This window comes from Phalacrocorax carbo (genome assembly GCF_963921805.1).
Source record: "Phalacrocorax carbo chromosome W unlocalized genomic scaffold, bPhaCar2.1 SUPER_W_unloc_1, whole genome shotgun sequence".
Lineage (NCBI taxonomy): Eukaryota > Metazoa > Chordata > Aves > Suliformes > Phalacrocoracidae > Phalacrocorax > Phalacrocorax carbo.
In genome coordinates, this window is record NW_026990243.1 from 1,855,425 (window position 1) to 1,869,711 (window position 14,287).

At 41.4% G+C, this 14,287-nt stretch overlaps 1 protein-coding gene across 1 annotated transcript in view; it reads left to right on the top strand.

Annotated features, from left to right (window-relative positions):
• The first annotated feature begins 6,282 nt into the window (after positions 1–6,282).
• The window catches only part of LOC135310800 (insulin gene enhancer protein ISL-1-like), a 41,013-nt gene continuing 33,008 nt past the window's right edge, over positions 6,283–14,287 (top strand). The window contains 1 exon segment of the mRNA XM_064439775.1: positions 6,283–6,463. Coding sequence (XP_064295845.1) covers positions 6,283–6,463 — 181 coding nt within the window.

A 14,287-nucleotide genomic window follows, 5' to 3' on the forward strand; every position in this document is an offset into this window, starting at 1 on the left:
GAACCATAGCTTATAAATGAACATTGAACTTCCAAACCAGACCTTTTGCTGTCTATTCATTACTTGTGCTGTACAGTACTTTGCAGTTCCTCTCTGTGCAATTTCCTTTTATTAATGTACAAACAAAACATGAGTAATTAAACATGCTATTGCAAGTACTTTATGGCAAGCATCAAAGATGAGGTAATTGAAGATGGTTATTATTTCCAGCTGTACAGTGCTAGCACATAGTGACATTTAAATAATAAGAGAGAAAGTAAAATAGGTGTTTTGGTTTTAACAATACTGCCCTCTAAGCATCCCAACTCACTAATTTCTACTCATTAGTTCAGATTATATCATTGTCACACAAACCTGTGTCTCAGACTATTTAAATAATTTCTGATATGTGAAAAACCCTGGAAAATGCTGTAATAACTAGATTTTTTTTTATAGTTAGATACTAGAACCTAGACAAGTCACTGTATAGATCTCTAAGACATAAAGAATCACTTCTAGCAAAAGTAAAGTTTCATCCTCTTTGTTAAAGAATAGATTAATCATAAGGAAGTCACTCATCTTTATTATTCTGAAATCTGCAATAAACATAAACAAATTTTTGTAAATTGGTATTTAATAAAAGAGAGTTGTCAAGGTTTCCCGCACATTCTTCTGCTTAACCTGTTTTAGAGTATGTCCACCCCAGCTCCATGTGGTATCACCTGAGCTCACTCTGAGTGGGCACAGAGCTGTGCTAATGTATGTGTAGTGTTTCTGATATTGAACTGGATCAGAAAATAATTTAAGATTTATTGGGCCAAAAGATGAGAACCAGAGGAACATGATTCTTTAATCTGCTGATGGGGGAGCAGAGAAGACATTGTTTCTAGCTCCTTGTCCAACCACTATATGAAACATCCACTGAATGAAATGTGTTCACAAGCCTTGAGACAGAGATCACAACCTGGGGTTTTCTTCATCCAGGTCAGTACCCCATATCTAAGCTTCAGAATCATGTTTCTTCCTGTTCTCACTTTCTGGTTCAGTACATCTCTTCTTCCAGCAGAGTGGCTGGAAGATGTCTATCCTTTTCCCTGTCCCCTGCTCCCACCAGGGTAATAATAGCATGGTGATAGTAGCTCTCTGATGGCACATGGAAGGTGTCAGCTTGAGTCTTCTCAGGTACATCTGGGCTGAGCCCTATACTCTCTAGGTTATTGTATAACAGGTGTCTGACAGCAACACTTTTTTCTGCCATGCTGTGGTTTGCTTTGCTTTTTATTTTTGTTTGTTTGTTTTTAATAGGGACCTCTACTCTGCTTTTTCAAAAAAGATCTGAGATCACTCAGCTATTAATCACAACTAGACTAAAGTGCATTCTTGCAGCTGTGGCTAAGTAGTCAAAGCTATGAACAGGGACAGAGAATGAAGACCTAATAGTTTTCAGGTGCTTCCCATTCATGAGCTCTAAGCATCTCCTTGATCAGCATGCTGACTTCAGGCAAATTAACATTATGGTGGACATGCATTTGGGATTATGTACCTCACCCCACCCCTGCAAGATGGGATGCCTAACCCAGGGTTCCAGTTTCTCCTCATTAAAAAATCAGAGTTTTGGAGGGCAAGATGTAACACTGCTGTAGTTGTACCACTGTTGTGGTTCAGCCCCACTCAGCAACTAAACACCACGCAGCTGCTCACTCAGAATCGGAAGACCAAAAGCAAAAAAAACCCAACATACCACTTGTGCGTTGAGATAAGCACAGTTTAATAATTAAAATAAAATAATGATGAAAATAATGATGATTATTATAGTAATAGCAATAATGTTAATATAATAAAAAGGAAAAGGGAAAAAGGGAAAAAACCAGAAAACACAAACGATACAGCCGCTCACCACCCGCCAACTGACACTGCCCATCCCCGAGCCGTGATTGCTGCTTCCCTCCCCAGGCCAGCCCCTCCCAGTTAACATACTGGGCATGATGTTACATGATAGGGAATATCTCTTTGGCCACTTTGAATCAGCTGTCGTGGCTGTGCCCCCTCCCCTCCCGGCTTCTTGTGCACCCTGCAGAGCATGGGAAGCTAGAAGAGTCCTTGACTAGTACAAGCACTACCCAGCAACAACCAAAACATCTGTGTGTTATCAACACTGTTTTCATGCTAAGTCCAAAGCACAGCACTAGGCCAGATACAGTGAAGAAAACTAACTCTATCCCAGCTAAAACCATGACAACCACTTTTTTTGGATCTAGCCCTTGCTGTACTTACGATCATGTATATTCTGTATGCAGTATATAGAGCTATTCAATAACATGGAACTCAGAAAACCTGCATTTCATTCCATGTTCTTTTCATGCATGCTGTTTAATCTTCAAAAACTCACTTTTTGTGCCATTTCTCTTTCCCTTTCTCCCCTTTACCAGTATCATAGATCCTAAAAGGTTTGAGGCAGTAATTATTTCTTATTATTATGTTTTTATGGTGGCAAACAAGCTACACCTTGATTCCCACTGGGGACTGTAATGCTAATAGTATCTCTGGTGATGTTCAAGGCAACCAGAACCACAGCTTTTAAAGAAGGGACAACCAATATTGCCTTAATACCTTTCTGTATCCATCATGAATGTATTGAGGCATACCCTGAGGGCCACTCTGGCCCTGTTCATGTCAGTGATACATAGAAGCTGTTAAGCTTTTTAATCAGCCAGATGCACAGAAAACCAAGTAGCAGCTCAGTAGCTGGCTCTAAGACATGCTGAAGAGACACTCCGTGGCCAGAGCATCACTATACTCCAGTGCAGCACACATGATGCAACAGTCCTGTAAAAAGGGCCATGCATTCTCACATCAGCTCTTAGGACCCCAAGATATAGGAGCCTGGAGGGTGGTCTCAAAGTCATAAACCACTCCCAGTGTACTGAATAGAGATTCTTCACAAGCATCTGCATATAGCAATATCTGCCAGTTCCTCAGCTTTTTTTATAGTCTTTTTATATCTACTTTTAAATGGATACAAAAATGTGTATTTCAATAAGTTATAGGTCATCTATAGTCAGTATTTAGGCATTACTTTACCAGGACAGTGACCTCCAGCACATTTACATCATGGTTCAGTTCACCTTTGCAACATAATCAATAGCAGTCAATCAGTCAATAGTAATTTTAAGCTAAGTTGTAGGACTGACCCTGGTATTCAGTGTTTATAAAAGTAGTTCCCAAAAATGCAGCTCTGTGGCAAATACCCTATACTTTTTTTGCCATGGCTCAGTGACAGGATTCAGGAACTAAAGATATTTCTCTTTTTCTTAACTAATTTAATTGATGACAAGTAAATTAATAATCATAGTGATTAGTTTGCCTGTTTCTACTTTAGAGTTTGTCTGCATATCCCTGCATTACATAAGCAAAACAAAGTGCATGTTGTCTCAGATATTCAGCATTTCATACCCAACAAAAGTTTGCCATGGTTTTAAGTTAGTTTCACAAGCTTAATGTTGTATCAGCACAGTCTCTTGTCTGTGAATGTAATGAATGCCTCTATTACTGACGTGTTAGGAGGGGGAAAAAAGAAAAAAAAAAACCAGCAAGCTTCTTTGTGAAAGCCTGCAATTAATCAGTTAAGGATCTAGCTGCAAAGTGTCATAGTTTTAGCTGGGATAGAGTTAATTTTCTTCACTGCAGCTGGCATAGTGCTGTGCTTTGAACTTAGCATGAAAACAATGTTGAGATAACACACGTTTTGGCTGTTGCTGAGTAGTGCTTATACTAGTCAAGGACTTTTCTAGCTTCCCATGCTCTGCCAGGTGCACAAGAAGCCGGGAGGGGAGGGGGCACAGCTAAGAGAGCGGATTCAAACTGACCAAAGGGATATTCCATATCATGTAATGTCATGCCCAGTATGTCAACTGGGAGGGGCTGGCCGGGGGAGGAGGGAAGCAATCACAGCTCAGGGACGGGCAGCATTGGTTGGCAGGTGGTGAAAAGTTGTATCGCTTGTGTTTCTGTTTTTTTCCTTTTCCATTTTATTAGAATATAATTATTGTTATTATTATGATCATAGTCATTATTATTATTATTATTTAATTGTAATTATTAAACTGTGCTTATCTCAACCCACATGTTCTTTTGCTCTTCCAGTTCTCTCCCCCATTCCACAGGGGTGGGGGGGAAGTGAGCGAGCGGCTGCATGGTGTTTAGTTGCCAACTGAGGCTGAACCATGACAAAAGTCATAATTTATTGATGGTTGCACAGAGGATACTGAAATGGTAGTGTTAGTGAGTTGGTAGATTTATACTTGTTCACAAGCACTAGACACATTTTGTCCCTGTAAGTTTCTGAATATAATTGCATCGAGATGTTTATTTAGCAATCAAAAAACTTTCATTAAGAATAATATGGAGTAGTGGGATTATCAAAAAAGATAAGTATTTACAGTACATGGAAAAACATGATAATTCGATGTTGGAATTTTTCTAAAGATCTTGTTGATGTTGGCAGATTAATTGCATACTTGATTGAAATTTTTTTTTAAAGGACAGAAAAAACCTTAAAAAAAAGGAAGTAAAATACAACTTAACTGTACTCACTGTTTAGGATTCTGCTACTAAAGTAAATCTGCTACTCTATCATTTTGACTCCCAATTATATATGATTCTACTACCACTAACTACCCACAAGATATTCCTTCTACAAAAGAGGCTATAGTTTAATTCCACTTCACTTCTTGCCCCTTCCTTTTTTCTTTTCCATCTTGTTTCTATGTCATCAGAACACGAATTGGAAGACATTAAAGGATTCATAAAATTATACTTCATTTTTAATATATATTTAAACCTAACAATTCAATTTTCAACAGTATTTTGACTGTCTATAAGCAATTTCCAGTACTCATTTTCTTTTCTATAAAGGCACTTTTGTTAATTGGTTTGAACAAATTGGGTTTGTCTTAGGTACAATTTTATGAAGCTCATAAAATTTAATTTTTCTGTAACTGGACATAGATTAGAGAGATATTTCCAGCTTCTGTTGAAAAGTATCCTAATGACTCTGATATACTCAATCTTGTTACTTTCTGGAAGAAAAAATAAAAAGGAATCCTTGTCTGTAGTGTACATATTAGAAAGAAAATAATGTTTAAGCATGTGGGGTTTTTCTCATATGAAAATTACATCGACTTGAACAAAATACCACCTTTGACTAAGGTTTCTGCTACAGAGCTCTGTACTGAAACTTTTATGACAGAGGTCCTGATTTATGTGAATAAAACTACATATACCTGTAGCTTGACTGGCATCAATGTCATTGATCATCTGAGTAAGGATTTGTATGTTTAGGCCCCAAAATGCATGTTTCTACAGGTCTGGACTGTCATACTTGACTGTTCTGGATAATCCCATTTATTAATCTAACTTGTGTTCATGTGCATGCGATCATTCATTTTTCTTCCATTGAACTATACCGAATAGAAGTAACTCATAGGAGGAAAAGATAATAGTAAATTAAGCTGAAACACATTCATAAAACAGAAGCAAGTTGTAAGAAACTTTGCCTAACATCTGCTTAACTTTCAATAAAGACCATGAAACTGTTGCTCTGTTATTTCCCTAAACCAAAGAGCAGCCCTTCTGAAGTACATGGCTGAGTTTCTTTTTGAACACTTAAATTTACAGAAGACTCCAGATGCAAAACAAGTTTAGATGCAGCCAACCTGTATAAATCAAAGCACTTCTTTGAAAAGAAGGAGACATGAAGTCTTCTAAAAGGCCAAGATAGTGGCTTTCAGAAAGTCCTTATCAATTTTTTTCTCATGGATTCACTTTTTAAGGTACATATAGTTTGCTTTTGATTTAGGTTGGTACCCACCCAAGAAACTCACAGGAAACTGGTGAAGTTATACCTGGATGAAATCATTGTACATATAGGATTACACAGTAACCGGTGGTCTTATCTTTCTGTTGTGATAAGAAAGTAAGTTTGCCGATGATACTAAACTAGGAGGAGCTGTGGCCTCCCTCAAGGGTAGAGAGGCCTTACAGAAAGATCTGGATAGATTAGAGAGCTGGGCAATCACCAACCACATGAAATTTAACAAGAGCAAATGCTGGATTCTCCACCTGGGATGGGGTAATACTGGTTATACATACCAATTGGGGAATGAGAGACTGGAGAGCAGCCCCACAGAAAGAGACCTGGGGGGTTGGGTTGATGGCAAGTTGAATATGAGTCAACAGTGTGCCCTGGCAGCCAAAAGGGCCAACTGTGTCCTAGGGTACATCAAGCACAGCATAGCTAGGTCAATGGAGGTGATTGTCCCACTCTACGCTGCACTGGTGCAGCCCCACCTCAAGAACTATGTACAGTTTGGGGCACCTCAATATAAGAAGGCTATCAAACTATTAGAGTGTGTCCAGAGGAGGATGACCAAGATGGTGAAATGCCTCGAGGGCAAGACTTATGAGGAGTGGCTGAGGTCACTTGGTTTGTTCAGCTTGGTGAAGAGAAGGCTGAGGGGTGACCTCATCACAGTCTACAACTTCCTCAAGGAAATCAGCAGAGGGGAAGGTGCTGATCTCCTCTCTCTGGTGACCAGTGATAGGACATGAGGAAATGGAATGAAGCTGTGTCAGGGGAAGTTCAGATTGGACATTAGGAAAAGGTTCTTCACTGATAGGGTGGTCGGTCACTGGAACAGACTCCCCAGGGAAGTGGTCACAGCATGAATCCTGTCAGAATTCAAGTTGTATCTGGACGATGCTCTTAGTCATATGGTTTAGTTTTAGGTAGTCCTGTGAGGAGCAGGGAGCTAGACTCAGTGATCCTTATGGGTCCCTTCCAACCTGAGATATTCTATGATAGTCAAAAGGGACTTTGTCATGGAGAACAGAAGTTGGAGAGCAGCTCTCAAAATCAAGTGCTATTCATCAATCAGTGCTAGGGGTGTTCAGAATAAAGAGCCAAACACTGCTCTCCCTAGCCAGAATTGTATTTTGGAGGACAGCTGGGAGACAGAAATACACATGCCACAGAAGTAAATCCCCATGGGAATTGGGGGACATATTACCCACTCACACATAAGCTACTGGCACAATCCATTTTCACTAGAAAAGTTATTTTCAAAAGAGCTGTGGGATGGCTCTCACTTTTCCCACTCTGCCAGTGTCCTTCCTTCCTCTTCCAGAAGAGTTCTTATGAGTAGAGGCAAGATCTCACCCAAAACAACTAAAAATGGTCCTTTGTGATGATGACAGTATGTGAGAAATATTGTAAATGAATGAATAATGACAGAGGTTCAGGAAGACACATACTTTATGTGCCTACCTTTAAACCTTTATGTGAGGTCATTTATGACAGTGGAATGTCTTGAGTCCTTAAAAATAGTTGAATGCTTAACCACTTTATAAACAGAGCTCTAAGTCCATAAGGAGTCCACTTGCATAATAAATACCCTTAGAGTCAAAGGCCACATGTATGCTGTAAAGCACATAAGGAAGAAAACACTATCCAAAATTTTTTCACTTTATAACTGCTTGCTAGTAAGCAGGAGCATCTGTAAGATTTGCAGATCTTGTTGGATCACAGCTGAAAATGTATGTAAAAATATTTGGGTTTATGTCTGCTTAAATATTAAAGCTGATGCCCCGGTATAATATTGCACACACATCTACCTTTGTAACACACACATTTATTTGCCAGAACATAAAGATGCAGAGGCAGTTTTACTTAGATTCTTAAGGCTGAGAAATATGTCAGGATATTGCATTACAAATCAACAAGCCTCCCACTGACAATATCGGCAGCAGAATTTCACCCTTTTTCACTTGAAAGACAGTTCAGGGTATCTGTAAAATGGGTATAATGATTATTGCCTGCCTCACCGTGTTGTTTGACTAAAAACTTTTGACTGAGTCCTGAAGACTCCCCCTGTGCACAGATATCCATGACTCCCATCCTACTATTAAGGACTGAGTCCTTAAGGTAATGACTGTGTTGAGTCTTTGAGACCCTGAGAAATCAACAGATGGGCATAATATTATCATTATTATTAAAGCCAATAATTATACCTTTGTTACATAGTATATTTTAAAATCATTTTCAGCGGTGCTTCTAAACAGGTGCTTCATGCACCTGGCATATCTTATTTTGTCTTAACATGTTAGCTATTTGCTCAACTTTTGAGTCGTGGGTGCTATAACTGTTGATATCAGTGAAGCTCCACCAAGAGACACTACCAGCTATCTAAGAGACTTGAGGGAGAGGAAGGACTATTCTGCTCATCTGTTCTGACCTCCTGTCATATTTCCTGCAATAAAGTTGGTTTTTTCCTTTCCACCACCTAAGCAAATGTTGTCAAATCCAATAATTTCAGTATCAACAGAATAATATTTATAGTGCAATCTAGATAAAGAGGCAGAAGGCCTAAAATAAATAAAAATCCAAGTATGACAAAATATACACACATCATAAAAACATTCTTATCCTGTCATGCAGAGGTGGAAGATGGTTCATTGCAACATGTGGTGCCAGTATTAGGGCTTCTAATGTCACACAGCAAATTAATTTCTAAATTAAAAAAATAATAATTTCAGGTTTTAAAAATCTGATAAGAATTCTCTGTCTGTCATGTGCCACAGTTGAGAGCTGCTTCCTTTTGCATAGCTAAGGTCAACCTGATCTTAGCCAGTTGGCCTGTTGTTGTGGTTCAGCCTCAGCTGGCAACTAAACACCACGCAGCCGCTCGCTCGCTCCCCCCCACCCCTGTGGGATGGGGGAGAGAATCGGAAGACCAAAAGAACTTGTGGGTTGAGATAAGCACAGTTTAATAGTTACAATTAAATAATAATTAAAATAATGATTATGATAATAATGGCAATAATGTTAACATAATAAAATGGAAAAGGAAGGGGGAAAAAAAAGGGAAAAAAACCCAGAAACACAAATGATACAGCTGCTCACCACCTGCCGACTGACACTGCCCATCCCCGAGCTGTGATTGCTCCCTCCCTCCCCAGGCCAGCTCCTCCCAGTTAACATACTGGGCATGATGTTACATGATATGGAATATCCCTTTGGTCAGTTTGAATCCGCTCTCTTAGCTGTGCCCCATCCCCTCCCGGCTTCTTGTGCACCCAGCAGAGCATGGGAAGCTAGACATGTCCTTGACTAGTATAAGCGCTACCCAGCAACAGCCAAAACATCTGTGTGTTATCTCAACATTTTTTTTTAATGCTAAGTTCAAAGCACAGCACTATGCCAGCTAGAGTGAAGAAAATTAACTCTATCCCAGCTGAAACCATGACACCTGTGTAGGGTATATGGGCATTGTTGAATATATTAGTGGAAAAGTATTAAGGCTTGGCAGAATTTTCTGTTCTTTGCCTTCTGTCTTTTGCTCTGATTAATACCTATCCTTTTTTATACTGTTCCTGTCTGTCTCATATTTATTCTCTGTGGTAGATGCCTTTTAAAAGTAGCTCGATTCAGCTGTAGTTGACCTTTTATGGAACAATGCTGACTCACATCAAGTTTTTATAGGCCTGCTAGTTTCTGCACATATGCGGAACAGGGGTCCTCTTTGACCTACAGGAGTTACAGAGAAGGTGATTTCTGGGGAAGAAGGTTTGGTGGGGGGGTTACTTTCTTTTGAAAGAGCAATGCTTTCTTAAAAACAAAGCAAACAAAAATCCCAGAAAACATTTTATTTTTTAGGAGGAAGAAATGCTATGCAAATCCAAGAGTGACAAAAACCAGTTACAATGTTACAATGAGCATAAACATACCCATGTTTTGTCAGATATATTAAGACTGATTGTAGTTCAAACAGAAAAATATATTTGTGAGAGAGACTGGAAAACTTTTATAGTTGAGTGCCAAATCATCGTCATCAATGGCAGCATATGATTTGTCACAGCCTCTGCATCAAACACACACACACCATCTCAGTATCCTGCAGATCTCTTCTTTTTTTATTCCTGCTGTCTCCATCTTCCCTCTCCTCATTTCTCATTCCTTCTTTTATATTCTTTTCACCATCAGTTTCTTTCCTTCTTCCTTATTTTCTCAGCTCCCTATGGCACTACATTCAATTTCTTAAACTTTTCTCTCACCTCTGCTCCTCTGTGGTTCTATTTATTCCTCCATGCATTTTTGCTTATGCGACCACATTCATCCTTTTTTATCTTTTCCCCAGCCCTCATTCTCTTTAGTGTATTCACCCTTCGCACACACATTTTGTCCTACCGCAAGGCACAAATGCATATGGTCTTCAGATCAGATCATATGTAGCCTCTTTCCAAGGCCCCCCATTCATTTTGGCACTCTTGACAAGGGTGGGAATGACATGGCTTCTTTACTGATTGCACTCACAGCGCTGCCCAGAGTATGTGTCATCAAGTACAGTCCTGGGGCTGGAACACATTTACTGGCCTGACTCTTCCAAAGAGATTTTCTTTTCTTTCCAACCTTTCATGAAACCAAGTGGACTAGCGCATAGCAGACAATCTACAGGAAAACTGGAAAATCATCATAAAGACATCAAATTTCCTCTGATCTGCAGTTCAGATACATTATATGTACAGTTAGGAAGTTGATACTGGCTAAAAATTCCTGATCTGCAAAACATATTTGGCAGTGAAACTGTTAAAATATACACTGTACTTGCAGGATCTTCAGATGCTGAGTTCACCCTGTACATGTTTGTTTATACACAAAAACAGAAGCTGTGTGCAACAGAGTTGGAGAAGACACAATATGTGGATGCAAATAACCATACAGGAAGAAATACATATCCTATTGAGAAAGAGAACAAATGAAGACAGGCAGCTCAAGCTCTTGCTACACTTAGAATACATTTCTTTTCATGAGCTGGGGCATTCTGAGCAATACATAGGAAGCCATAAATAGCTTTAATAATGATTACATGCTCCAGGTGTGTAACACATGTATTGGTGGTACCTATTGCATTAATACTCTGATTCTCTTTCTAGCTATATACATATCTAACCCAATACCACTGTACTGTATGATATACCTTTCATTTTCATAAGTAATGGATGGCACATGTCCTACTAGTGGGAAAAAATGCTAAGCCATAAGTATGTTGTGCGTGCTTGTTCTTAATGTAAGGTTTATGATTTATTGATGGCTTTTATTTGCCCCTGTTCAAAACAGAGACCATTGAACAGTGGACAGTACATAACACACACACCCCCTTTTTTTTTTTTGCATTCATGCATGAGAAATGATTGTATAAAGGGTCACGGTCCATCTTTAATTCATCCCTCTGACATGTTGATTGTACTACTTTCACTCAGAAGTCTCCTATTTTGTATGTAGCCACTTTAACAAGTTTGTGTCTGCAGTTTTGAGACTTATGGGGCTAGCATTATGCAAATGTTGTTAAGGGCTTTTTGTTTTGATTTGGGTTTGTTGGGTTTTTTTTCCTGTTGCAGTGAGGCAACCTCTTCTCAGAACAAGTATAATAAACTGTGTGCATTGCTGGATCTGCAGGGATATACATGTGAGCACACCGAACTTGCAGTAATTATATACACTGAGCTAAAGAAGTTCTAACTGTTCCCTATTCAGACTTCATCTCCTTTATGGGTCTCCCTACTGCTTCTCTGGTCATTAATGTGGCAAGATTTGTTTTCAAGATCTAAGCAATAATAGCTAATTTAACAGGGCATCATTTTGTGTTTACACATATGTACTCTCTTCGGCTAATTAACTTGACCTAACTTCCATGCAGATAACTCTGTGTTTGTTTTTAAAATCAAATCCATGCAAAAATACTGATAATAGAATACTTTTTTTTCCAGGTTGTGGCTGTCAATGTTATTGTGCTCTTTGGGGAAGCAATAAATATACCTTATAACGACCAAAGACGGGTGGTATATCCTCTGCTAGGTCTAAAGCAAATCACCACCCTTCAGACAAGTAATCCACTACCAATCGTCCAACTTAGTTTCTTCTATTTGCTATATTCCTTCATTTATTTAGTGTCGTTCCCCCTTTGCTGCTGCTGTTGGGTTTTTTTCACTGCTTGAAACCATGTTGTGAAGGTCAGTAAGGAGTGGGGGAGGAGAGCGAGCGTCTCGGGAGTAAAACCGGTTAGTGCCTTCTGCACAGCGATAGTCAAAGCTGGTAAGATATTAAAGACGTCGCTGTGAGCAGGGGTAGGGACGAGGGTGGCAATAATGAATGCCTAATTGCCTCTGAGAGAAGGCGCCTTCGCTCAGCCGGGAAGAGCCTTTTGTATGGCAGCTGGTGCCGCTTGCAGTGAGAGGGTTTGCAGCTCTCCCCACCGCCTTTGGCTCCTCGCCTTGGCCCCGGGGCGGGCGGCCCGCACAGCCGGGCGCCCCCGCGGAGCCGTGCGGAGGGGTCAGCGCTGACTCTCCGGCTGGGGAGCGGAGCGAGTCTCCCGCTCTCTGCCGCCCGGCGAGGCGCCGCGGCACCCGACAGATCGCGCCTGCAGGGATATCCCTGCCCTCCGGCGGGGGCGAGATGGACAAGGACCGGGCAGCCCTCTCCCGCCCCACAGCCTTCCTCAGCGACCGCGGGCCCCGACAGCGCTGGCCCCCCCACGCCCGCCTCGGCTGCTGCTTGTGCTGTTATTATTGTTGTTGATGACTGTCGTGGTTCAGCCTCAGTCAGCGACTAAACACCACGCAGCCGCTCGCTCACTCCTCCCACCCCTGTAGGATGGGGGAGAGAATTGGAAGAGCAAAAGAAAAAAACAAAATAAAAAACTTGTGGGTTGAGATAAGCACAGTTTAATAATTACAATTAAATAAAAATTATAATAATGATTATGATAATAATAACAATAATGATAATATAATAAAAAGGAAAAGGGAAAAAGGGAAAAAAAACCAGAAACACAAACGATACAACTGCTCACCACCCGTCGACTGACGCTGCCCGTCCCCGAGCCATGATTGCTGCCTCCCTCCCCCGGCCAGCTCCTCCCAGTTAACATACTGGGCATGACGTTACATGATAGGGAATATCCCTTTGGCCACTTTGAATCAGCTGTCTTGGCTGTGCCCCCTCCCCTCCCGGCTTCTCGTGTACCCGGCAGAGCATGGGAAGCTGGAAAAGTCCCTGACTAGTACAAGCACTACCCAGCAACAACCAAAACATTTGTGTGTTATCATCAACATTGTTTTCATACTAAGTTCAAAGCACAGCACTATGCCAGCTGCAGTGAAGAAAATTAACTCTATCCCAGCTAAAACCATGACAATGATGTTATTAGTTATTTAGGTGCTTGGGTTTGGGTTTGTTTTTTTTCTTTCCAAAGCCACACTCCAGTACTGGGGGTCTGGGCCGTTTTCCTGGGGCTTGAAGAAGTGACTATTGTAACAGCACTGAGCCGGGACTGCTTGAGGTTATTTTTGCGAGGCAAATTTCCAGTGGGAACAAGCGTGTTTACGGGAAAGAGAGGATGGGGCTGTCCCCCACACACACTCCTGGAAAGACAGACTCGTGGGGGACAGAGTTTTCCCGCTGCTCCTCGCCCCACCTCTCCCGGTAGTTTGTCCCCCTGACATGGGCCGGGCGCCCTTTGGGGTCGGCGTGGGGCCAGGTTCGACTCGCTGTCTCCCCCCACGGCCCGCGGGGAGAACGAAAGGGCCCGATCACCCCGGCGGGACCCCCGCCAGAGCGGGGACTGGAAAGCGGGCCTTAAACTCCCTTGCTACCTAGAGATTTCTGTTCACTCCGGAGACAAAATCGCCACCGTATTTCCTGTCCTCGAACGCTTCCTGACACGGGGAAGGTATCAAAGGGGAAAGTTTAAAGCAATAAATATCCCCGATCCACCTCGCTCCCCGTTGCGGGTGCGCCTGCCGGTGCTAAAGCCAGGTGGCACTTGGCTGAGGAGAAACTGGGCTTTTCCAGTATTGTTCCGGACCGCTAGGCCCGACCCGGGCTCTGCCATCTTCTTAACATCTTTTGGGGATTTTCCTCCTCCCAAAATCTTTGGGGGTTTATTTTCCCCCAACTGCCAAAGACCTTGCTCCCCTTGCCTGTACTCCCCGTTACAGTGTGCCCATTTCTGACCGCTAGCCAGTCCTGTAACAGTGCACTCAAAGAAGGCTCTAGGAGGGAAAGGATGGCATTTTTTTAAGCGGTAACACGATTTAATAAAACAAGTTGTATTATTAAAGTCATGAAGGTTTCCTGGGTGCACAGAAATCCACTGACAGGTTTTCTTGTGTTTTGATAGATTTTGTGCTGTTATGGTACACCTCTCCCTCACATGCAGTAGCTAAAACTTGAAGATTAAAGATCGCACACCTC